At 38.6% G+C, this 26,158-nt stretch overlaps 2 protein-coding genes across 12 annotated transcripts in view; both read right to left on the reverse strand.

The window, feature by feature from the left end:
• arhgap36 (Rho GTPase activating protein 36) overlaps window positions 1-13,841 on the reverse strand; it is a 35,089-nt gene extending 21,248 nt beyond the window's left edge. Inside the window, exons 1-2 of one of the 3 annotated variants that reach the window (XM_082162550.1) lie at window positions 4,303-6,406; window positions 3,238-4,005 (exon numbers count right to left, since the gene is read on the reverse strand). Coding sequence is in view for 2 of the 3 variants with exons in the window: in XM_082162548.1 (XP_082018674.1) it covers window positions 13,400-13,492 (93 nt within the window). In the remaining variant the exon portion in view is untranslated. Of the gene's footprint in view, window positions 1-3,237; window positions 4,006-4,302; window positions 6,407-13,399 lie in introns of those variants that run through there. The other 2 variants (XM_082162548.1, XM_082162549.1) reach the window with 2 other exon arrangements.
• A 2,356-nt stretch (window positions 13,842-16,197) lies between these two features.
• nhsl2 (NHS-like 2) overlaps window positions 16,198-26,158 on the reverse strand; it is a 72,629-nt gene continuing 62,668 nt past the window's right edge. For 6 of the 9 annotated variants that reach the window (XM_082162531.1, XM_082162533.1, XM_082162535.1 and 3 more), the window contains exons 4-8: window positions 25,467-25,656; window positions 23,715-23,852; window positions 20,911-23,406; window positions 20,649-20,796; window positions 16,198-19,431 (exon numbers count right to left, since the gene is read on the reverse strand). In XM_082162531.1, the coding sequence (XP_082018657.1) occupies window positions 19,110-19,431; window positions 20,649-20,796; window positions 20,911-23,406; window positions 23,715-23,852; window positions 25,467-25,656 (3,294 nt within the window). In that variant the 3' untranslated portion in view covers window positions 16,198-19,109. The remainder of the gene's footprint in view (window positions 19,432-20,648; window positions 20,797-20,910; window positions 23,407-23,714; window positions 23,853-25,466; window positions 25,657-26,158) is intronic. The other 3 variants (XM_082162532.1, XM_082162538.1, XM_082162539.1) reach the window with 2 other exon arrangements.

The following is a 26,158-nucleotide window of genomic DNA, read 5'->3' on the forward strand; positions in this document are numbered from 1 at the left end:
GACCATAAAGAGTTGAGAATGAGACAAAACTGCATGTGTGAAGCGCCGTCGCTCCATGAAAAAGACCAAGACTTTGTTTTGGTTTTACAATCGCTAGGACCCATTACTTAGGTCACTTTTTCAAAACTCTTCACACAGTGAGCACAACAGCAGTCTATGTCTATGTGTGCTAAATTGTGGATTATTTATCATTGCTTTGGCACAAAATGCTCTCAAATAAAATATTTTCTTTTCTATGTATACAGGCCAATTTGAACATGCTTACATTCTCTTTTCAAAACTTAAGTGTAAAACCTAACATAACACACAACAATTTGCTACCTTTCTACAATAATACCATATTGAAATATATTCCAAAAAAAACAATAAAAAATCAAAATTAGATTAGATGTAGCTAAACACCTACACAAGTGTTTTCAATGTCATTACCATCAATACAAAAGGGGAAAACTAGGCAATACAAACATTGTATAATGCTGCCTGTTGTTAGTGTGTGGTTTTTTTTGGGGGGGGGGTGAAAACCTTTGTGTTATGGATGAATGAGTTGATTTGAGACACGTATGAAGTGTTTTGGTAGTTTTAGTGCATTCTGAATTTGAAATTTACTGCTATGCCAAGCAAGTTGGTGAAGAGAACTGTGTGAAGAGTTTTGAAAAAGTGACCTTTTGAGAAATGGGTCGTAGTGATTAAAAAAAAATAAAAAAACTTGAATACATACACCCATCTACAAAAGTTATACAATGAAATAATGATGATTGTGCCAAATTAGACAGTGTTGGCACAAACATAATAGCAACATTGAAACTGAAAGTTAAGTTGAAAGTATGAAAGTTATTGTGTCAAATATATTAGTCTTGGCTGTAGCTGAAATCAAAGGAAAATCTAGAATAGACAATGGAAAAAAAATTGGACATTTAATAACGAAAATAAAATCTTGGTGTCCTTGGATCATAGCCAATCACTGCTTATTATTGAGCGTTTATTGTGCTAAAACACAATGTTCCTCCAATAACAAAAATTATTATTTGACAAGGAACATGAAAATAACAGGCTGCTATGTCTATTTAACCATGTGCAGAGACATACCTGAGCGCATGACAAGACCCAGACAAAAACATCAGAGGCCCATAAATATTGTTGCAAGACCGCTCTTGAGTACTAGAACAATCAAGTAAACAGTTTTGCGAAACTGCTTCACTTCACTTTGAAGAGATTTTCGTAGCCATCCAGAGCAAACAATAGCTTATTCCTTAAATAGTCTTTCTCAGTCCATGCTCTTATTTTCTTTCAAAATACTTGTCCGATTTCCACTTCATGTACTTCTTGAGCCCTGACCATATTTGTCTCCTGATCCTTGAAACCTGGCTCGTGGTCCCTTATGAGAACTTTGACATAAATGCTTGTATTTAAAAACATGCTGATGGTTTCCAGATGCCCCTTTTAAATAATTTCAAAGTGTTTGTATAACAGTTCAGGACCGTTCCTGGTGTTCCTATCAAAGCAACACAATCAGATTATTCTTGTGACGATGAGAAGTATATGCATATATGTGTGATAAACTTCTATTGTTTATCCAGTTTCATTTACATCTGGTGAAAGCATTTAAATCAGTTGGTTGTTTGGGTGCGCCGGTACGCATGTGAATGTGAGCGCATAATAATGTGTGTGAAGATAAACAGCTCTACGATTCGAGTGGCTCAGCATCCTGTCCATACAATGGAAAGTTACAGAGAACCTCTTTGCTCTTGAGCAACACACCAAACCCCAGACCGACCTATCTGTGCATTTAGAGAACTGAAAGAAAGTGAGAAAATAAAACAGAAACAGTCAGCTATTCTGAATTATCCATTTAAGATATCCTGTGTCAAATAACAAAAAGGGAAACACAATATCCGCCCTCACACACAGAGCATCCCTTTTGGGTAACCTCTTAGATCCAAAATGTTTCGAACTTAGGCTGACAGCATCCCTCTATTGCACCGAAATGAAGTATGCATTATTCTCTACAGAGAGTTTCCTGAAAGCAAGAAACTAAAGTCATCATTCTGTGTGTAATGTTGTCTGGTGGTCTAATCAGTGGTTATATTCATGTACCTGATGGGATAAAGTCAACAAAAGAAAAAACTGAATCCCAAGGAATTTGAGGTCTGTTTTATGTTTTAAGGCTATTGAAACTGACATGAAAAAATGTTAAACACAACTCCACTGCAGAGGAGGTAAAGTCTCATAAACAGACACAATGCTATTGTAGTAGTGAGAGAGAGACTGCTGTATTTTTGCTAAGGTCCGTCTCCTACACAAGAATATCAAAACATCTCTGAGAAATAAATATGTAAAAACATAAGGCAAAGCCAAATAGACACTCTGTTAATCAGAGTCAGTGACAAATAATGTAGCGTGAGCTCATTTAAACATCTATAAATGTAATTTTGAAATTTAACAATTTTAGAAAAAATGTATTTCATTCAATTTAATGACATTGAAAAACGCACCCATCAAGTAAAAAAAAATAGTAAAACACTTTCCTTGCACCTTAAATATACAAATGTACACAAGTTTTTAACCAAATATTGTCTTGCGGTTTTCTAAGGATTACTCCATTTGACCTGAACAAAGCATATTTTCATAAAAAGCTAAAAATGTTATTTAAAAAAATAAACATAATGACACTGAAAACTTAAATTTAAAATTACACCAGACGTTACACCAACAATAGACATTTTTAACCTCAAGCCCCACTAAATATCTACAAATATAATTATAATTAATTCAGAAACAACTGAAAAAATGTTAATCACAGAAAAATATTATTCAAGTCATTTTTGTATGAACTGGATTTTTTAAGAACTTAATTTACCTAGAAAAATAAAAACTTCTAGCGTCACGTCACCATTATAGGCTAGATACACACTATAGCCTACAGCAGACTGCTCATCTTTATTTAAAACGGTGTGTAGCAGCTGGTAGTTAAGCACGTGAAATCCAGATTTAGCAGGACACGCGTAACAAACACAAAAACACTGCACATCTCAAACAAACACATGTGGCAAATAGTGGCATAAACACTGCGTAATGCTTTTCCCCAAGCACATACTGTTTATCATTGCATTTACATATTTACTGAATGTATTCAACACGTTCATTATAGTCTTTCAAATACTGCAGCCACAATTAGACAAAAACTTTGCTCATTAAATATGTACAAACAGTTAGACACACACACACGAATCACTCTACCTGCAGTCTAGGAGACAGGCGGCGTGTCTGACAGAAACACACACTCTGTGATTATGAGCAATTTCCTCAGACTCTTCAGACAGGTACAGCCGGTCCGACCCGAGCATGAGACAGACAGACAGAAGCAGAGAAGGATAAAGAGCGAGAGGGAGGTCTGTCCTCTCCATCTGCCATGTACTCTTCAGAGTGCAGCCAAGAGCAAACTTCACGTAAACACTCGCACAGTGACGTGGAGCAGAGGGGGAGGAGCCTGAAACTGATACGGCAGAGCTTTGAACTCAGACTGTCACTCAACATCAGCATCATCAACACTGGAGTTTAGAGACACAATGTCCTCCCTTCCCACCTCCCACTGCAGGGATTCTACTCCTTTTTCCTTCTACGTGTGTTTATGAGTTCACTCCTGTTGAAATCCTGTTCTCTACACAGCAATGGAAATATTAAAACAGCATGATAATGATGAAAGAGAGAGACAGAGACAGCGGGAAGGGAAAGGAAGAAAAATGAGAAATGAGGGCTTCAGGCAGAAGGTGGAGTGATGAAGTCAAACACACTATACATTCACAAACTGGCTGCCTCGTGATGAGCACAGACAAATAAAGCTTGACCTTTCAACTCTGTGCTGACCTCACAAATCTAAGTTTTATCTGTTACACAAATTCCACTTTTACGATAACCTTTCAGCCAAAGGCAAAGACACCATAAGAGTCTTTGTGCTCAGTGTGTTCTAAACTGGGAAAAGTGTGGGAAAAATTCAAAAGGCTGACACTACTTTGAAATTTGGGGTTGGTAAGATTTTATATATATAATATAATATATATATAATTATATATTATATTATATATAAAATATATATATAAATTATATATGATATATAACACACACACACACACACACACACACACACACACACACGTGTGTGTGTGTGTGTGTGTGTGTGTGTGTGTGTGTGTGTGTGTGTGCTGCTTCATATTTTTGTGAAAACCATAACCTTTCAGGATTCATTGATGAATTTATTTGAAATATAAATATTTTGTAACTTTAACATCTTTTGTCACTTTTGACCAATTTAATGCATTCTTCCTAAATAAAATGCCCAATTTCTTTCTTTTTCTAAATCATGCAGGATAATATGATCATCAGGTTTTGCACAAACTCATGTCAGCTCATGTGCCAGTGTCAACATGCACCAGTTTGTTTTAAGGGGAACCAGTCGCAGTTCTGACTCACTTGGTGCAGGCGAGGCATGACTTCACCCTAACACTATGTTAAAACTTAGTAGTACATGTGGGAACTGTTAGTCCAGTAGTGTAGTTTTTATGTAGCTTGCAACAGGACCTGGGTTCCCAGATCCCAAACTAATGTATAATTCTTTAAAATAAACCAAGCAGTTTGGATGGATGGTGCTACTTTTGATTTCGAGTAGGCTACATGCTAATTTCTAAGTAATAGTCAAATTCAGCGTAATTCATAATAGAGAAAAGAATGCAAAATACAAGCATTATCTCTAGTGGTGCCCGTGTTGTGCATAAGTGAGTGTGTATTTGAGATGTTTGTTTGGTCAGTGCCTGATGGCTCAGCAAATGATCCTATTAGAGCACTTCTCTGCGGCTAGCTGACAGACTGACAGATTGAGCACATTAGTGAAGAGATCCTGGATAGTGGAACAGTTAGTAGCATCTGGACTAGTTTTCAGTCAAGCCTGAACACACAACACACGGGAAGTAATAGACAACTGGACAAATCCGAGGTAAAAACCAAGTATTATAGACAAATGTGGACCTAGAACAAGTAACCGTGGTCTGGCTGCGTGAAGCAGTGAGCCCCTGCTGGTAGATATCGTAACTACACCATCTCTTCAGATTGCAATTCATCTGTGTATTCTGATGGAATAACATTTTTACTGGCAACATATAAATCACAAATAGTTCATAAGTAGATGTTGACTGATTTTTGGATGGTGTTTGTCCCCGTCTGGTGCTTTTGACAGGGGTCCTGTGCCAGCTCAGAAAGTGCCTATAGCCAACGGATAACTTTTCTCCAGGTATAATAAACCTCTTTGGCCTAAAATAACTACAGTGCCACCAATAGTAGACATATTTTTTGAGGCTGATAAATGTGCGGCTCTGAATAATGCGTTTGGAATGTGGTGTGAGGCTGTGTGCGGTATGTCTTGGATTTGCCATTAATTTGCCATCTGCAGGGCTTGGATGAGATTGAGCTCTCCGGGGATTCTTCCATCTCCACCAGGGATGAAAATACAGTCCAGATGTCTTCATCACTTATACCATCCGTCCACAGTCATACTGTTTTCACAACGTCAGGACTGCCAAAAGAGCCTTCATCACTTAAGAAGGGTGCTGAACAAAAAAACCTTTTTTGGCTGATTTTAGGGAGGGACCGTGTAACTTTCATAAATTATTCGTCCTCAATGACGTGCTTCAGTAAAAAAAAACACTAACATTTCATTTTGATTTGTGTTTATGTATGAGATCTAATAAATCATTGGCAGAAACGCACCGTGAAAAACTTTGGACTCTCATTCTCTCACAAAAAAAAGTGATGACTGTCCCAGCAGTTTTCCATACACATGAGAATGTTCATATCCGGCCATTAAAAGAGAAGTGCCCCTCAGTTTCATGTGTTTGACCTCTGAACCTGGCATCAAGGATGCGCTCTTCCTGTTTTGGCCGCAACATAGTGCTGTTAGGTGAATATACAGGGTTGTATGACTCTGATACAGGATGGACAGGAACAGGGACAGACCTGTCCCAATAGAGCAGACAGGAGTAAAATCCAGTGTGTGCAGGTTTGCTGCGATTGCTCAGATGATGCAGGAAGAGTGACACATATCTGAACTAAAGGTATACTTCTGATAAATCTGATTTATATAAATTTTTTACACTTATCATCAGGTAAGTTATTGGTTATAATGTTTTTGTTATGGCTTTAGTGGAAGCCAACTCTGACTTAAAGCTATAGACTACACTGCCCACTACAGGTCAAAGTTGGCAAGTCCTACAACGCATGAACCATCAAAAATAAATTTCAACCACATCATATAAAATTTCACTGGCATTAAAATAAACAATATAAAGATATTTAAAAATAACAGACTATAACATCTCAGCACAATTAAAATGCATTGACTCTTAAATCATGAGTCATTTATGAATTATGACATTCACCTGTTCTTCCTGTTACCCTCATACTTTTCTCAGAACGGATCTGTTTTGACATGCTGAGGGTGGAAAGGTAGCGACTAGCGCTCACTTTGCAGTGCAGTCATAAGCAGGGGCAATGATCCATGTTTATAGCGCTCTTATTGCTGCTGGTACCATTTTCTCTTGCAATGAGAAGCTGTGTCTGTATCAATAAACACTGGAGACAGAAAGAGAGAAAAAGGAGAATGCCCTGGCTGAGCATTACTTCAGATATTCACTGTTCTCTCTTTTTCTTATTTTCTCTCTTTCTGTCTTCATATTATGCGTTATGCAATATTCAGCACAACTCAACAATATTATGGGTTGACCTCTCTATTACCTCTTTATTACTGCCTGATTCACCCAAAAAATATACAACAGCAGAACAATCACACACTCACACAAATCACACACTTACACATCCATAATAAATATCCATACTAACATCTATGGCAAGTCATAAGTGCATTTTGTGAAAGAAACTAATACTTTTATTTAGCAAGGACGCATTAAATTGATTAAGTGACAATAAAGAAATTTAAAATGTTACAAAAGCTTTTTTATAATTTTATATTCATCAAACAATCCTGTAAGAAATCATGCTTTCCACAAAAATATAAAAAATATAACAGTTTTCAACATTGATAATAATAAGAATTGTTTCTTGAGCAGCAAATCAGCATTTTAGAATGATTTCTGAAGGATCATGTGACACTTAAGACTGGAGTAATGATGCTGAAAATTCAGCTTTGCCATCACAGGAATAAATTATATTTTAAAGTACACAGTTATTTTTTAAAATTGTAATAATATTTCATATTGTTACTTTTTTTACAGTTTTTTTTTTTTTTTTTTATCAAATAAGGCTGACTTCCTGGCTGAGCATGAGACATCTAAAAAAATCTATAAAAAAAGTATCTACCCTTGAATCTTTCAAAACACAAAGTGACACATAACCAAATTTGAAGTGACACTTCTAGGGACTTCTATTAGTGGCTTTATTCAGTAAATCAGAAGTTCAAGGTGTGTGTGGGCCAGTGTGATCTCATTTCACCTTTTAGGATGACGGATTGCGTAACGCGTCAGAACTCGTCTTATTTCCTTTTCCTTTTATCCTCTCAATCCTGTCATCTTTTCTCTGCTTTATCATAACATGAATCTGTTCTTCAAAGTATCCCTAGAGGTCACGCAGAGGAAATGCCATTTAGAAAAACATTCAACAAAGATGCCATGCTTCTCTAAACAGGACATTCTCCACCCATCGGCACAGCTCTCTACTGTTCTGCTCATTATTCTGCAAGAGATCGCCCACCACCACAGACTGACATCCACGATAAATAATACCTCTGAGAACAGTGGTGCCGGTGTTTTCAACCCAAACACGTAACACCACTTTTTCCTAAACACCTGTTTGTCACTATGAAGTGCGAAATTTACCTCGAGGTCATCACATGCAACAACAAAAATTTTATTTGAGGAAATTTGATTTTACATTTAGCCCAATCTGACCTTACTCAGTTTTAGATAAAAAAGCGTCTACTAAACAACAACCAAATATATCTGTGCATCATGTAACAGATTTATTCATGTCATGTGGATGACCAGTCCTTGCAAACAGGAAGAAATGGTATCGATAATCAATCTTGCCATATCACATTTGGGTCACAATCATGACAGACATCATAACAATATTGCTGAAGGCTGCAATCACTATATAGGCTGGAACGTCTCTTTCAGCTAGATATTGATCAGTCAATCAATCAGCAATGGCAATTTACACTAGTGTTCTCTATCAGCTTCCAGTGATGTAAAACTGATTGTTAGATATGTTGGTTGAATGCACTCCATTTACGCATTCACTTCTTGACTTCTGACCCTACATTCTAGATTGTTTTGACTTTCATTATTGCTTAGCTCTGCTGGTCAAGTAAATTCAATCCTAGCTATCCAATTTATTCTCATGGAGTTTTTTAATAAAACACATAAACTGATTCCCTTTTAGCGTGCAGAGGCTTGTGACATGAGATGGTGACACACTGTCTGAAGATGCTGTTTCTGAACTGCAAATAAAGAAGATTGAATTTGCTTTGAGGTTTAAAATGATGCAGTTATGAGTGCATAACGGTCTATAAAAACACTTGTAAAATGAAAAACCTCTTTGTCCTTTAGGTCAGAAACTTCAATTAGATCTGAGTATGATCCAAAGGACTGTAAACACTCAAAAGGATACAAGGTTTTAAACTCTTTGACTTGTGTGTGATGCAACTCAAAGGTCTTAAGCCACTCTCTTCTAATTCCACACAACAGAGAAGATTTAAGCTGACTCTCTAATGAAGGCAAGACTTTTGAATTCTCACATTCCACACAATGGCCTTTCCTCAAATCCCTCAGATAATACAGTAGTATTATTTCCAATTAAAATCATAGTTAAGGCCATTGGTGTCCTCCAGTAAACCTCCCAACACTTAGTGGGCATTCCTTTCAATGGGCTTGACTGTGAAATGTACCAGGAAGAGGGGAGGAAAGGGAAGTTCTTAGAACGTCAAACCTCCTTTGTTCTTTTATGTTCATCAATCATATGATAAAAACCTTTCAACTGGAAATGCTTCGAGTCATGTGATAGCTCACCGCAGAAGTTGGTGACAAGCTTTGAAGTACAGCCGTGTACTTTAAAGTAGTGATGTAATGGAAGCAGAGACAGATATTTTCCTCCATATTGTGAAGCACATCTGAGTGATTATCAAAAGAAAAATAAATGTAGGGCAGGACTTGGTTTTAACAATCAGTTGTTGATTGGATGTGAGCTTGCTATCAATTGTACTAACTGGAAAAATCCGGAATGCATCACCAGAGGGAAGTTGATATTGAATTAAGAATTAAAAATTATTTTTATAATTTAAAAAAGAAACATAGCCTATGCATGGATGAATCATTCATAATAGGTTCAATAAAATTACATGCTGACTTCAAAATAGCCATTTTCAAGCTGTGGGTTATTGAGTTGGGAAAAGTGAGTCACGCAAAGTGTGAGAATTGATGAGTTCATGCCAAGAAAGAAATATACAAATTTTGGTTGCACTTTATTTTCCAGTACGTGCACTTACGTGTACTTACAGTGTATTTGCCTAAGAAAGTACTGGGTAATATAAGTTAACTACATGGGTTAAGATTAGGTTTAGGGTTAGGTTCAGGGTTAATACCTAGTTATTATCCAGTTATTGCATTTACAATAATAAGTACATAGTATATACACGGGGAACAGGACTGTCAAATAAATTGCTACCAAATTTTTTTTAAATATGAACTTGTATTTGTATATTTTTGCCATGACGCAGCTCACAGCAGTGTTTACTGCAATGCGGCTGCAAATTTTCACTGGCTACACATAAAAACAAACTACAACATGAACTGTGCAGTCTGACTGAACAAATACTCTAATGAGCAGATACTTTTGATGAATCGTTTAAAAACTGAAAGCGAATTTCAATCCCAAGTGAGCATCCCTATACTTATTTCGAAGGACCATCCCCTTGAAGTGGGAACTGTGGAAAGAGCAGGGCAATTGTTTCTTATAATGTGGCTTTCTGAAACATTTAGTCATTTACTTTATTTCTTACCATAAAATATCACACACAATCATTCTACTTAAATTTGGATCTGAAAATAAATGGTAAAATGAATCTTTTGACCATAGCTTTTGCTAATTTTGTGAAGGAGTTCAGATGCTCACTGATGTTTAGGACTTCCCTTCGTGTGGCGTCCCCTTCTCACAGTCAAAAAACGTGACATTCTATGCTGGTCCAGGCTGGTTTATGCTGGTCTTGCTATGAACCAGCATGCTGTTCTCAAGCAAAACCGAGCTGGTAGAGCTGGTTCACCAGCATGGTCGTGCGGGGTTGAGTGTAAGTAGGCCAGCTGTCTGTGTGCAAGTAGTTTTTTGGGGACAAGCAATGTTTTTGCTTGCATATTTCTATATTTAACACATTAATGATGTAAAGGAAAAACCATATAAGGTTAAAACATATGATTTATTGAATTATATTATAACTTTGCGATTTCTTTTGCCCCCTTTGCTGAAAATTGTTTTAGTTATGATTACATTATTAATCAGTCACCGGTAAACTGATAAAACATTTCGAAGCATCAAATGAATTGTCTCCTGTTTCAAATGATCTGTACACAAATCAGTTCAAATCAATTAAAAAGAGCTTGTGTGCATCGCAAAACAAAAATCCAGCAAACCAGCAACCAGCATCAAATGATGGTTCAGCGTGCAAAACATGCCTTGTGCTGGTGATCACCAATGCTGTTTTTTTCCAGCAGGGGTGCCCTTCAAGTGAGCAAAATGGCTATTGGAATTTGGCAATACCCTCTCAGTTTAATCAGTGTGATGAACCCTTCACTAAACAAAATCACTGATTCCATCAGAGTGGTTACTGAATCAACATGAGTGACTTACTGAACGGCAAGTTCCATTTCAGGGCATCATTATATTACATTGCAATGCATCGGCACATGCTGTGCTACCAAGGAAGAAAAGATATAGGCATATTCTTTCTTTGTCTGTATACCTTACACTTGTGTCTTTTACAGTGTACTTGCCTAAGAAAGTACTGGGTAATATAAGGTAACTACATGGGTTAAGATTAGGTTTAGGGGTATGTTCAGGGTTAGTACCTAGTTATTATCCAGTTATTGCAATTAATATAATAAGTACATATATACATGGGGAACAGGACTGTAAAATAAATTGCTAAATTGCATTATATTACATTGCAATGCATCAGCACATGTGCAACCAAGGAAGAAAAGATGTAGATATATTCTTTCTTTGTCTGTATACCTTACACTTGTGTCTTTGTTTGTTTATCCTTATTTTTAGCTTACCATAAGCCTTATGATAATGACATGAAATTGATAAGCAGGCATACCCAATCTAATAAATATGATAAGGATAAGATAAGAGAACAACTGCATTTTACCCCACAAATTTCATCAAATCATTTTAGGGTATAGAGATAAAGTTTGTGGAAATTTAAGAGATATTTAAGAAAAACTACACCTCTCTAGATGGATCCTAGTTTGGGGAACCCTTGCATTAAGACACAAAGAGCTTAGAAATCATCTTTGATCAAGGGACCTCTCTTGTATTTGGGAAACTAAACCTCCTAATCTAACCAATGTAGAGTTTGGCTGGTTAAAGCAAGAGCTTCTGTGCCGTTTTGTATTTTTATTTTTGCTACTTTTATTGGTTCGAACTGTAAATCTAGACACAGAGAGACAGTCTAATCCTCTTCTGCCTGGCTCCAATCCTTCCAACACTCCAATGCAGATTTTTCCAATGTTCTAGCAAATATTCAAAGTTTTTTTCCCTCACACAGTCTGCTGGCAATAAGAGTTTTCCAGCATTACCATACCCCGATTTTAAGTATGTTTGGCCGTGTGCAATAATTATATTGACACATCTATAAACTATTATGTAGAGATGAGAAGACCCTCATTGATCAAGCACTGACATTAGACATGGATCTGTTTACCTTGACTAACACTGCAGGAATGTGCAGCACCAGAGAATGACTCTAATCATTATCCAGAAGCTCTTAAGTATGTGAAAGCTGGTGGCCCTGTTTTGTCTCCCATGAGAATAGACCCTTGCATGTTTTACCTTTGCTAGTGAAAGCATAATAAAAGCTCTTCACAATGCAATGCCATAATGTTATTTGTTTTTGGTAGAACAACTGAAGTATGTCATGAGAAATGCTGTTGGACACAGGGCATAAATAAGCGCAGATGTTTACAGTAATTCTGGTTTTGCACCTGTCCTATTTCTAACGTACGCCGATGGCTATCAGACAGCTGACAGGATGAAATAGAAGGGAACCCCTTCCCCCACACTCACACTCACAGCATATGGTCTTCATTATATTGCACACTGTCCAAGATGTTGGCCAATCCATTAAATCTTTGTACTTTTCCACTGCGCACTGTTTTGAAGCAACTTCCTAATCTTTTGCCACCAAGAGCAACTAAATGATGGGATCAGCTGACGCAGATCCTGAGATTTCGGTAAGTGTGTACTCTATGTTGGCTCATTAGCTCATGTGATGTCCCAATGAGTGTAATTAAATTTACGCTGTTCAGATTGGCTTGACCCAACGGGTGACGAACCTATTAAATCAACCATTAGAAACAAAGCCTTCATTCTGAATTGATCTTAAACTTCATTTCAGGTCATTTAGCAGAAACCTTTTGCAAGAATTGCCAGGACGGTCCTTGTGGAGCAATTTGGGCTTAAATGTCCAGCACAACAGTGCCAGGATTTTCAACTCTTCGGTCCACATGCAGGACATCCAGAGCTGAACCTGCGACCTTTGCATCGCCAGCCACAATTATCATTAGCAGCCAAACTATGATGCGTACGGGCTATATTTACAAACATATATCTACATACCGAAATTATTGCTTTAACTTTAAAAAAAAGAAGTTTTTTAAGACCTTTAGTTCAAACTTGTAAGTACAACAAACTGTAGATATTAGTTTTATATCCTTTTTTAAATTGTTCCTGGAGAACAACCCATGGATCAAAGTGCAGAAATATACAGACAACCTGCTTAATAGCATGTTTACCAATACTGCTGACCCTAAATAGGTTTATATTAATATTGGTTTATGCTGATGCTGTAAATAATTAATATTTACAGTCATTTACAGCCAGAGATATTAATATTTCAGTGGAACAACCATTATGTACAGGTTGGTTGCTTACAACTAGGCACATGGTAGAGAGCTTGTGTTATTGATAATGAGTCTTTGCAGGAAAATATCAATACTGTGCACTGACAGCATCAAAGTACCTTTGGTTTACACTTTTTACTTTTTTTTATATAAAACATTATCATATAGTTTGACGCTGCGTTAGTACACATCTGCATACGACTGTAGGTAATTCCCCCACTCACCACATAGTAGAACTGCATGTCCTGGCGAACAGGGTCCTCAGGCTGCATGACTATAGATGAGGTTTTATCCGATCCCATGTAGAACAAAACCATAACACCTCCTGGATGGACTCAGATCAGGTGAAAACGCAACAAATTACAAAGCAGTTCCCACTTGTTTTCTTCAGTCAGACTCTTGATGGAGGGAGTCAGTCCACCTGTGGAGCAGCTCCTGTTTCTGGGCCGTTGGTAAGAGGTTCTGTGTCAGTGCTTCCTCTGCGTCTGTGTATCTGAGAAGTGATAGCAGCTCTTCCTGTGAAAGAGTGTCTGTGTGCACTCCGGCTGATAAAATGCAAGTCCCTGCACGCAGCTCAGGGCAGCCTCTGCTGTTCTCCTCGCCTGTCAACAACAGGAAATGTGCCACTGGCTGCTCAGAGTTTGACAAGCTCTCAGCCTTCTCTCTGATGCAGCACCAGGAAGCACTGGGAATGCATTAGTAAGGGCTGTGCCGGTGGCTGGGATCAGATCTCACTTATCCTCCCATTACAACCTCCTTAACTGTGCATGCCATAAAAAGGTCTGAAGGTTCAAGTCGGTCCAGCTTTTATCTCAATAGTAATTGCAGACAGCTGAACTTTGCTCCATTACCTATTCGATTTGATTGAAATACTAGAATAAGTACTATGACTTACTTGATCACATTTTTTAATAGTTGATGGTGAGTGTCATCTTGTGTGTCAAACAAAGAAAGAAAAATCTTTTTAAAAAATGTGCCTTAATGACATTGATCTCTTTAACATTTTATGGCCCCTGTAATAGTTTATATCACATTTACAAAAAATTATATTACTGTGCTGTCAAATAAGTTGCAAAAGGTATGCTCAAAGTCCTCGGTGAAGACACTTCATGCATGCTCATAAATGGCCTACAAATAACTTTTTGTACTCTGTACAGACCAGCCATATGCAATACAATATAAAAAGCTACCTCATTGTAAAAATAACGCTTTCTTAAAGACATATCATTTGAATAAATGTTGTTTTCTTCAACAAGTAGTTTTTTTCCCAGTTATTACTATAACAACATTGTTTTAATCATTCTTACTTCTTAAAAGAAAGGAATACTTTTATTTTGCAAGGAAGTATTGAATATTTTTACATTAATACATTAGATTTCTCTTCAAGTCAAGTCAAGTCAAGCTTTATTGTCATTCTTCCGTATACATGTATACTGTACAGCTGAACGAAATTTCGTTTCGTACGGACCGAGGTGCATAATCTTTCAAATAAATGCTGTTCTTTTGTACTTTCTAAGAACACTGAAAAAAGTATCCTTCTACAAAATTATTAAAGGTAGGGTAGGCAATCTTGGAGCGGCTAGCAATAGCAAGCTAGCATTGAAAGCACAAGATCCCACCCTCCCTTCAGAGCATCTCCAAAGCCACGCCTCCTCCAAAACGCGTCACGCACAGGAAGAGCAGACTCAGCTAAATGTTATATTACTTCTTGTCTCAAGCACATAACATTAGAATAATAATGAACTTAACTTACAGAGCTCTTACTTGTACCACCTGACTGCTGCAGATTTATTTCAGCGTTGATAGTGTTGCCAAAGAAACGCATAAATCCGATTCCGAGGACGTGAACAGCTCCGAGGGGAACATCACGGGTTGCTGTCTCTAAATTACGGTTACGACATGGCATGAATGTAGCATAAGCTTGTTGTTATGGTTCAAGAGGAACTGTAAAAGGCTGCTGCTGTTTGTTTGCAGCGCTCTGTGAGTGTCTACAACTCTCTGCATAGCCTAATGGAACGCGCTGATGACGTGTGATGTCAGGTATGAAAATACATATGTTGACAGGCAGTCGGACCGAATGCAATGATTGGACAAAACATTTTTGGTACTGAGACTTCCACAGACAACATATGTATATATATATATTTTTTAGAACAGTTTCAACCAGAATAACAAAAAGTGAAAAAAATGTCCTACCCTACCTGTAAGCAGCACAACTGTTGTCAACATTGATACTAATAATATTATTATATAATATAATATAATATACTTATATATAAATAAATATTTCTTGAGTATCAAATCAGCATATTAGAATGATTTCTGAAGGATCATGTGAGACTGAAGACTGGAGTAATGATGCTGAAAATGAAAATCACAGGAATAAATTAATTATATACATAATGATTCCATTATATGTAAATCGAAAACATTATTTTAAATTATAATATTTCACAATATTACTGTTTTTACTGTATTTGTGATCCAATAAATGCAGCCATCTAGCATAAATCTTACTGACCCCTAAAATGTGAACGACTGTGTTACTCAACATAAAAAAAAATGATGTTACAGTTAGATCAAAATAGCTCAGTGACCTTTGTTGTTGGCACACGATAGGTTAATGGATCAGAATCATTTTCCAGTGCACAGCGAAAAACAGGTGTTTATGAAAGTAGGCCTACCGCGGTGGTTGTGGCTGCTATTGAGGTGAGCGCTGCAGAAGTTTGATAAAGCAGAAACGGAGAGTAAAAATAAACCCACAAGGGGGCAATATTGCTCAGGTTTCTCATAATGGACGTCATTACATAAGTTATTTGTAGAATTACTAATAGAATGTTTTGTGTGCTTCTCAGTTTGGAAGGGAACTCTGATCCAAGACCTCAAATCGTATGGAAAATGACTGCAAATAAACTGAAAATCAGTTATGGATAAAAATAAATAAATAAAAAAAACCCCTGAATGTGTGTATCTACAGAGTGTGTGTAAAGAAATAGAAAAAGAACTCCACAACTGCAAAGGATTGTTATGCAAGAAAAATAATTTATTTTAATGATATACCTTTTACCACATAGGCAAGACATACTGCAGCTGATTAGAGATCCCACAGCAACCTTCATTTCTGCTGGAGGGTGAGGTCTATAATATGCAAATTTTAAAATGTCTTTCCAAGGAAAAAAATAACAAAAATATAATTTTCATTGAGGAACCTTCCCATCCTGTCTTCTTTTTTTTTTTTCTCTTCCCAAAGAACAAGGGCAATCTGCAATTTTTAAAGCTTTTCACATTCAATCTGGCAATGCGTGATGCGGGGAGTTGTCAACTTGCGATGACAAGAATTGATTAAAAGTAGTTGGTTTCACTTGACATGGTTGTTAAACTTGTTCGGGACTCCCTTTTTTTCTCCCTTAGTTGGCACATTTCACTCTGTATACCAAAATGTGATTCAGAAAGAATTGACCCCTATCGGTTATGCGAGGAAAAAGGAGATGAGCAGAAAATGGCTTGAGTTAAGTCAGTGAAACTCTAGAGAGAAATTTGTCACTTTTTCATGTCAGTTTGTCAAACGCTACTAATGTGATTATAATAAAAGTATGTCTCTCCAATGGATACTTGTCTCCCCTCCGTGGGATTTACATTACTGATGCACAGGGCTAACAGTCCACTAAGGTACATTTCTCTATTTTGTTTAGCCTCTTCTCCTTCCACTGTTCCTCCCTCTCTCCTCTGCATGTACCTGTGAGAGTACTGTTGACATTGATAGGGTTAAGCACAGAGTACACAAGAGTAGTGATAAATATCATAGTAGTAAATCCTAAAAAGAGTAAAAGAAACTCTGCATACTTCTACGGAAGTGCAATACCAAGGCATTTAAAAACACAGAGGCTTCACGCCAGAGTACAAGGCAAATAAACACTGGTTGTCTGACTTTTTTTTCATTCACTAAATATTTAAAACAAGAGTCACACACTATTTTAATGTGGTGGTATTCTGTCTCTTTTTTCACGTTATGCTTTTCATATTGTCGGAATACCTGAACGACTAGTCTGAGAAGATGAATATCAAGAGTTAGAACAGATTTTTGCCAAGCATTTCCTCTCCTGGACTGCTGAGGGCGCTCTGGCTCAATAGCACCAGGTTTCTGTCCATTGTCTGATTGGGAGCCAGAAGAACAGTCACATGAGGAAGGGGAGCTTCATTCGGAATGGTAAGAAGAAGCAGTCTCTGAAGTTTCAGTCTCTGCGGCTGCCTGTTGTAGATCCTCGGTCTGCAGTAGTCTCCAAAATTCCCTTAAAGTAGGATGGTGGTCAGTTACCACAGATGACCTACTCAAGTTCTTGAGTAAATTACCACAAGTGATCAAAGTCTGCAAAGTTTTTGTGCATTCAAACATCGATCTACAATCCGGTCTTGCAGTTGCACGGAGGGCAACCATTAAAAAAGTACTTTCTACTATGTTCTTTTTGGTCAAAAATGTAATTTAAACATAAAGTGTTGAGCTCTGCCACACCCTTTCTTAACATTCACAGGCGTTTACTGCCAGTGCAGACAGAAGGGCAGGTTTGATTCAGCTTTGATGCATAGTCTGAAATGGACATAAAGTGAGAAGCTTTATACTTGGGTTTGAATGATCCTGTCTTGTGAGATGATCTGGAATTGTGGTATTTAGAGCTGTCTAATTTTCTGTGGGGGCAAGAATGAGAGCTGTATGAATCCTGTCATCTTTCACCGTCATAGGCCTTGGCAAATCTCGTCCCTGATACTTTGTGTGTTGATGAGTAAAATCTCTGTGAAGAGATTATACACTTTGACCAGTAGCCATGATGGGTTTGAGTTGCAAAGAAACCCCTGAGAGATTTGACAATGTACGGCCAGCACCAAACAATGACTCTGTGGTAACGCTTACTTGCCCCTCTTCTGTAGCCCAATGTCCTCTCCTTTGTCTCCCACTTCCTGTATTATTCCCTCATTTTGTACCGTCCACAAATGTTATTTTCTAAGGTATGTTTTGTCTATGTCAATTTTGATTTGTTGTATGCTGGGCACAATCATAGCTATATGCTGTATGTTTACACTTCTGGTAGTGTGGGAAGATCGTTAGATGTGTGTTCATGTGTATTGCGTGATGATGGTTCAATTTGACCACTTCAATCCATTGTGTGCTGTGAGCTTATAAAATAATAGGCAGTTTCCCAAGAATTGTCACAGATATGGACAGTTTTGTGTCCCTTGCGTCTTTGATCAAGCAGTTACATTTTCGTATATATATATATTTATATGTCGTATACATAGTTTTGTACAGATTAAATAAACTCAAGAAGACATTTATATGGCCTTTCATATCTTTTGAAAAAATAACACCGAAAAAGAAACAAGGGAAAATAACAAATATAGCTTTTTGTCATGTAAACTAGTTCCTGTACTGGTGAAAGTGCTTCATTTTTTAGGGGTACCAGACCTTGCTTACAACCTCTGTGGAATGTTTCTGACTCATGTCATACACTCCTCTCTCTGTGCGAGTTTGTGCAGTCTTTTAAAACACAATTATCCTACTAAGACACTTTCTAGTCCACCACTGAAATGGGCAGAGCAGGCTTTGGCCTCAAATATAGGCTGGGCTCCTAAAATAGTGAACAGTCTTGAAAATATTTCTTGATGCAGTTTCCATTCAAGAGTTTCATTCGTATTTCCAAAATAGCAGATTTCTACGCCAGAATTTTGTATCAGTGGTGGGTTCAGTTTCCTTTAATACTGACTATACTCCTCAACAATCTTACATCATCAGTGTGATCCCCTTGTCTGAAAGCAACAACTCAAACCCACTTACTTTCCTTCAGCATGAGGTCTTTGTAAATGAAACCGTTTAGATGGGCAGTGGATCATTGGGAAAACCAGCCATATTGATAGCCAGCATGTGGTTCTCGACAAGTGGAATCACTGGTCCTGCTGAGCTGGTTTTGATGTGTTTGTCACACTCCCATCTGGTTGTGACTGAGAGAACTCAGTGACTCGTCGTGCCAAGGGGTTTGTGCTCTTCAGCAACTCCATGGCAGAAACTCGGGTCCCGCTGCTGGCTTTGCTGCTCCTCTTCTGGAGAAGAGCCATAAAGTTTTCATTTCGTGAGCTTGACCGAGGAGTGGTCCCGAGTCCCAGAGTTCGGAGGTCTGTGCTACTGCTTTTCACGGGTGAGACCAGACACTGCCTACTTCCAAAAGAATCTGTTGGTTCTTTGCGACCTAGAACTTTCCTCTTTGACCTAGGAAAGCCAGAACAATACAAATGTTTTGTAAAAGTTTACACCAGGGTTCCTCAAATCTGGCACTGGAGCGCCACTGCCCTGCAGAGCTTATCTTCAACCCTAATCAAAGACTCATGAGCAAGCTCAATCAAAGCAATCAAGGTCTTCTGTGTTACTCAAAATTATAGGTAGGCGAGATTGATCAGGGCTTGAACAAATCTCTGCCAGGTAGTGGCCATCCAGGGCCAGATTTGAGGAACCCTGGTTTACACGGACATATGCTGTGTATCCCAGTGATACAGTATTTTATATATTTGATTATAATGAATTCACAGGGTTTACGATGGTATCAAAATTGGCTGGGTGATTAATCAAATTGTATTTCAGATTTCAATTTTGGATATAATTTGCATCCAGTCTTTGTGCTAAGCTAGGCTAGCGGTGGGTGCGTCAAATAACACTTACAGAACGCACAGAAATGAAAAAGGTATGTATGGACTTATCTAACTCTGGGGGATACTGTGAATAAGCTAAAGTCCCAAAAAGTCGGAGTGTTCCTTTAAGCCACGAAAGAGAAATCAATTGAGTACTCGAACACTTAGATATAGGCTGCGTTCTGTGTGTGTACCTAGGCTTGAGACGAAGCAAAACACAAAAAAGTAAAGTATACTTTGGGCTTCGAGTTTGAGCCTAATAGTCAAATACCCACAGAAATATGTCTTGGAAAAAATATCATTATAAATATTATACTGATTATTATTTCCACATGGGCAGAAATAGTACTTTGTAGAAGAAATAAATAATAAAACCTAAATAGTCAAAACAGTCTCTCCGAAACACATCCAGTATATACCAACTGTAAAAAGTAAAAAAAAAATACCTTTTTAATTATTGTTAATTTGTGAATAGTTCTAATAAATCTTTATTTGACAAAGATGATTTAAATGAGATAGTTTCACAAGATGACTTTTATATAATGATCAGGAATTTTTAAATGTATAACAAAGATAATGTGCAGCTATCAATTCACATGTGACATTGATGAATAAAGTAATTTTATTTCAGTCGGACAGGGAAAATTAAGTTGTGACCACTGCACTAGAAGACATAGCTCCTGACGTAAGGTAATAGACCATATGTATGTTCATTATGCCAGATTACACCAAACTGTGAGTAACTTTGGTCAGACAGAAATAGTTAAATGAATCAGTGTGAATGTTAAACAAATTCTGTACCTGTGAATGATGGTGAAGAGGTCCTCAGTGGTATGAGTTGTGGGTGTGTGGCCAGATACATCGTCGTCTGTTTCCTCAGTAATGTGTAGTTCAGTCTTGTCAACTGCAGAGTTGTTCTCTTCCAATATTTCTGTTTCTGCATAAGTTTCTGTGGAGCAGCATTTTTAAAATAACACAAATTAAACCACAAATTGGCTATATCTAAATAAAACAGTATTTGTATAAAATTACATCTTAACTGAAAATGTAAAAAGTGTTTAACCTTTTACTGTCTCGGCTGGAGGTGTCTCTCTTTCCGTAATTTGTTGAAAACCTGAATCTTTTGAACTATTCTCTTCAACTACCACATCATTCTCCTGATTTTCAAAGGTCTCATAACTTTCAGAATATTTATGGTTTCCATGTAAAATTAGCTTAGCAGGATCATCTTGATCTTCATCTTTAAGCAAATCTCCCTCAATCTCAAATGCTGATGGACTTGTAGGTGACTGGGAGATGCTATCGGCTAGTAGAGTTTGCCTCTCTGCCCCGCCATTGGTCTGGCTGCTTGGTGAGGGCAGAAGAAGGACATTGGGTTTTTTGGGCACTGGAGGAGGTACCTTAGGCTTTCTTTTGTCTAATTCTGCTAAACAGGATATTGTCATTCTACTTGGAAGGGTCTTACTTTTGTCCTCTCTCTCTGGGCTACTTGGGGATGGAAGATCTTCCTCAATGGGAATCCCATACTCCAGGTCAAACTCGGGGAGAGGAGGTACATAGCTGCGGAGTGGCTCTTGAGGGGCTATTGCAGATGTGCTGAGTGATGACTGAGCTGGTCGTTTAGGTTTGGGCTTTCTTACAACCATATAGATGTTACCCACAGGCATGGGTCGGTCAACAGGGGAAGATGGAGGAGATTCAGGTGCCAGAGGGGAGGATGAGGGAGATTTAAGCATCAAATTCATGGGTCGTTTAGGTAGAGGCGGCTTCATTGCAACTGGTGGCTTTGACTGTTTTGTGTTAGAGGGGGTGATAGGAGGGCTGAGATCTCGAATTTGCTCTTCCTCTATAATGTCAGAAGAGCCATCAGGACTGTCCTCAAGTTCTGAGCGGCTTACTGAACGAAGGCGGATGTTTCGCAAGTCTGTTGTGGTCACCATAGGCAGAGAAGACTGACTGGGGCTCAGTTTACCTGGTTTGTTGGCTGTAGATGTGTCAGAATGGCGTCGGCTGGCTTTAGGCTTGGGTTTGACAGAGGACAAATCCAGTTGAGAGTTTGCAGGTAGTTCAAATGAAAGACGTGACCGTGATTTATCCTTTGCAGAAGCTGGGAGGGAAGATTTCCGCTCTGGAATCTTTGGCCGCATCTTGCAGCCAACTGGAGAAGGTCCAGTGATGAGGGTGTTTGATATAGTTGGGGTTGGAGTTTCAGACTGGCTTGAGTAGCCACTGGATGGAGACATGAGACATGGGGGCTTAAAGGGGGATACCTTAGTCTCAGCCTCAATTGAGAGCTGGGATGGAGACGTGGCTCGTGAGGTTGAAGGTGAATTCAGGGATTCTGAGCTGCCCCGCACCTTCATGCACTCAATCACTGTGGTACCCGTGGCTGTGCTTGAACCTGACAGTGAGCGGTAGGGATCATTGTTGGACTTCCACTCATTGAGCGGCCAGTGAGGAGGAAACCCAAGCTCTGCTTCCCTGTCAGCAGGCTGAGAAATATCAGAAGATGTCTCCAAACTACTGTGGGCTTGATCTGTGTCGTCCTCAGATTTGGCAATCAGGAACTCAGGCTGGAATGAATCTTGAATATGGTGATCTCGAGGGATAAAGAGACTCTTGGGTCTGCCATCCCTGAAGCGCCCTTCACTGTGGTAGGAGCCCATTCCTCCAACCTCTGATAGGTTTTTCATCAGGGATACACTACGTACTGGAGGCGGTGGCTTTTTCTTAGATTTCTTTAGTGAGATACTGCGTGAGCGTGACCTCAGTCGACTGTCTGGAAGAAAGTCTGAACCTGTGGTCACAGAGACGTTATCAATGCTCGTGCTATCCTCTGAGCTATTACTCTGATATAGCAGGGCATAATTCTCACCCTCTGGAACGACAGGGACAGCTTCACCTGGGGAACATATATTATCTGCTGAGCAAAATGATCCAGAGTCTGTTGGTGTTGAAAGCGAACGTTCACGGAACCTGAATATATTGGATCGGGCTGATCTCTTCTCCTGCTCACTTTTGGTATTTCCTGTGACTGTAGTGGAAGCTGCCCCCTCTGTGTCATTCCGTTTCCCTATGGCAACCCCACTGCCCTGTGTGAACACACTGTACACCCGGTGTCCACATGGTTCAGAGATGGAGGTGAAAGAACTGGAGTGTGACCCTGAGCTCATGGAGAGGCCTGAACTGGTCTGGGATGGACAGATTAGACCACCTCCTTCACCTCCAGGTGTTAACATACCAGTTTTAGATATTGGCTGCTTAGAAGCAGAGCTCGTAACCAAAGCATAGTTGTAGGAGTCATTCCAGGAAGGAGAGAAAGTGGAACCTTTTGGGCCATTCCAGGAGGGGCTTGGGCACATCAGAGTGGCATGATCCATCATGCATGATGGAGTCTTCGGGGATGGGGGAACACTGTACTCCAGGTCGCTCTGGGTCTTCCGAAGGGGAATATGCTGTTGGCCCGTGTTTTCGGTGGTGGGCTCTAAAGATCTGGGTTGAGAGGATCCAGGGGAACAGGCACCTTGTATTAGATCAACAGCAAGAATTTTGCTGTCACCTAAAGGCAAAATAGTTTTAAAAAATAGTTTAAAAAGAGAATTTAGTCCTTCATTCTGAGATAAGTAGAATTTTTGTAAAGATTCTGAAAGATGCATTTCAATCAGAACATTGTTAGCTAAAATAAATTAAAAAAATCTGTGTGACAGTTTGTCAAAGCTTCTGTGTGGCTGTAACAAACATTTTTACACAAGATTTACAAATTACTCTAGATACAAGTCATTGGTCAGTGCCCATTGTCCTTTTCCTGTTTATTTCTTTTTGCACTCTAAACCCTGTCAGTAACTTGCCTAACTTCCTGTTAGTCACCTTGGCAGTGCAGCGTGACATCAGGGCCTGCAACCACACTCCTCGGGCGGCGAACGGTTTTTGGGTTGACCGCTGAATCAGTTCTAAAGGGGGCCCGCAGTTCGCTGTGCCGTGCGGAGTGCTTATCAAAGCTCTGGCCTGAGGCAAGATATGAGATACCAGCTGTCAGGCTAACTGACAGTCTTCAGTCAGATAATTTTTTATTTTTATGAATTCTTTTTATGACCTTAAAATGGTTGCATAAAAGCTACATTATTCTATACATGTTATGACTGGGCTGAAAAACATTAGCCATGACCGCGTAATCAGACCTGAGTATGCAATGACAAGCATTTTGGTAAATTTATGAAGAAAAAAGTATATTATGGATAAAAGCAATAGCCAACATGAAATAGATGGTTAGCTGGAGACTTGATCATGGTGCCAGATTGATCTGGAGAAATGAAATCAGACAATGGACACTGGATAATACATCAAAACAAGAGCTGGGTATTGACTAAGGACTACCCAATGGAAGATCTATATAACTTTCTTTCCTTTCTGTGGGATAATACACTGCTGATGTGTTTTCAAGAACTGCATTGGACTGGGTGTTTAATCATTTTTTGTGAGTGCTGTGATAAATGGTCCACCATTCTACAATGATGAAAGGAACTGAACATAATGTGCTAATTAAGCCCAGTTCTCACTATGTTTTTTACATGGATACCCCTTTTGCTTCTCAGAAAACAGCTCTCCAAAAACACCCAACGAAACCTCATTTGCTCTCAACACGTGAACTGGCTTCATTCATGAAAATACCAACAAAAAGGAGGTGAAAAAAAATCTTTCTTTCTCCATCCCTGTTGCTCCCAACCAATGGCAACAATTCTCTCTCTCTCTCTCTCTCTCTCTCTCTCTCTCTCTCTCTCTCTCTCTCATTCATTCACTTTCTGTCTGTCTCTCACTCTATGCAGCTTTTTCTGCACCTCCTAGCTAAGCGAAGGAGGGAGAGCTGCATGTTGCCATGGCAACAGCTACCTGTTCATTATCTTTAGCGGGTGAAGAACAGCACCGCTTTGGGAATCAGACTCCAGGCTGCCTAACCACAGCATTATCTGTGTCTTATGGATCCAACCAACTCTTCACTGTGTCCAGGCCAGAAAGGGGAACAAGAAGATAGTCAAGAGGGAGATTTAGAGAGATGGGTGTGGGACAGCTGAGACAGAGAGAGGGGGAAGGAGAGCAAGAGCAGCACTCCAACAAGAGTTTTAAACAAAACAAAAAATAGGGTGAAAGTTTGAGGAAGGAGCAAATGCTTTAACATTTAAAGTACATATACAATGTGAATGCAAGCAATCTGATGTGTAAACTCTTAGGAAAGAGAGCATTAGAACTAAGAAATGGGGTTGCCTGTGATGTTGATGATAATATGATTTGCAAGACCAAAAACATCCAGAACTATTTCAAGTGACCTAGGACTTTCTTATTGGGGATACAGTATTTTGCTTGAGTTTCTTTCCCAAATTGTACAGAACATCAGCTGTACACAATAAAAAAAAAATCATGCTCCATAATATACACTCATTCCATTAAAAAAGCCAACTTTAATACAGCTAATAAAATGGGGAAATGTTGTAAAACATTTAGCAGCAAAGTTCTTAACATAACACATCAATGACACCTTCAAACAGGCCGGATTTGTTAGACTCTAAAAAGACTTTAAAAACATACAGATATACTCAACATGACAGTATTCCAAGTCACCTTTACCTGTGATCTCAATGGGTACAAGGTGAGCTGGAGTATGTCGGCCCAGGTACCAGCGTGGTTTCTCTGCAACAGCTGGACTCAGTGAGGAATTCCAGCCAAGAAGGGACTTCTCTGAATAGCAGGGGGTTGGGTCCTGCGCCCGAACCCCTAAAGTTGTAGTCTCATCCTCACACACCTGCTTATTTGCAGGCTAAAGAGAGAAATAATTTGTATTTGTAATGAATTATATAATTATTCAAATGATTAACCATTTCTGAATATGGATTTTGAGGTTTATTAAGTATAATATACTTAAGTATATACTTATAGTAAGTATATGCTGCATTTATAGCAGAATTGGTAAATCTGGTACTAACGAATGGCAATTCATAATTAATTAATTCATATTAATAAATAAGTTCCTTTATATTCAAACACTGAATTTGGGATATTATAATTTTTTAGTAAATGATTTTGCAGGATTTTTAAACCACTGTTTGTTTACGGACTCAAAACCACAGAGTCAGAGAAGCCTGTAGCTGTTTCCACTCAGGGGACAAACCACATCTAATTAGATTTGCAAACTTTATACAAAACATTAATGCTTTTTCAGCAAACAAATGAGTTTGTTGGTGGCACACAAGTCAGAATACAGTGACCTCAAAATGCTCAGTAAAACCCTACTTTTACTGTAAGAGCTAAAAAGAAAGCAT

This window comes from Leuciscus leuciscus (assembly GCF_965113295.1).
Source record: "Leuciscus leuciscus genome assembly, chromosome: 2".
NCBI classification, from domain to species: Eukaryota; Metazoa; Chordata; class Actinopteri; order Cypriniformes; family Leuciscidae; genus Leuciscus; species Leuciscus leuciscus.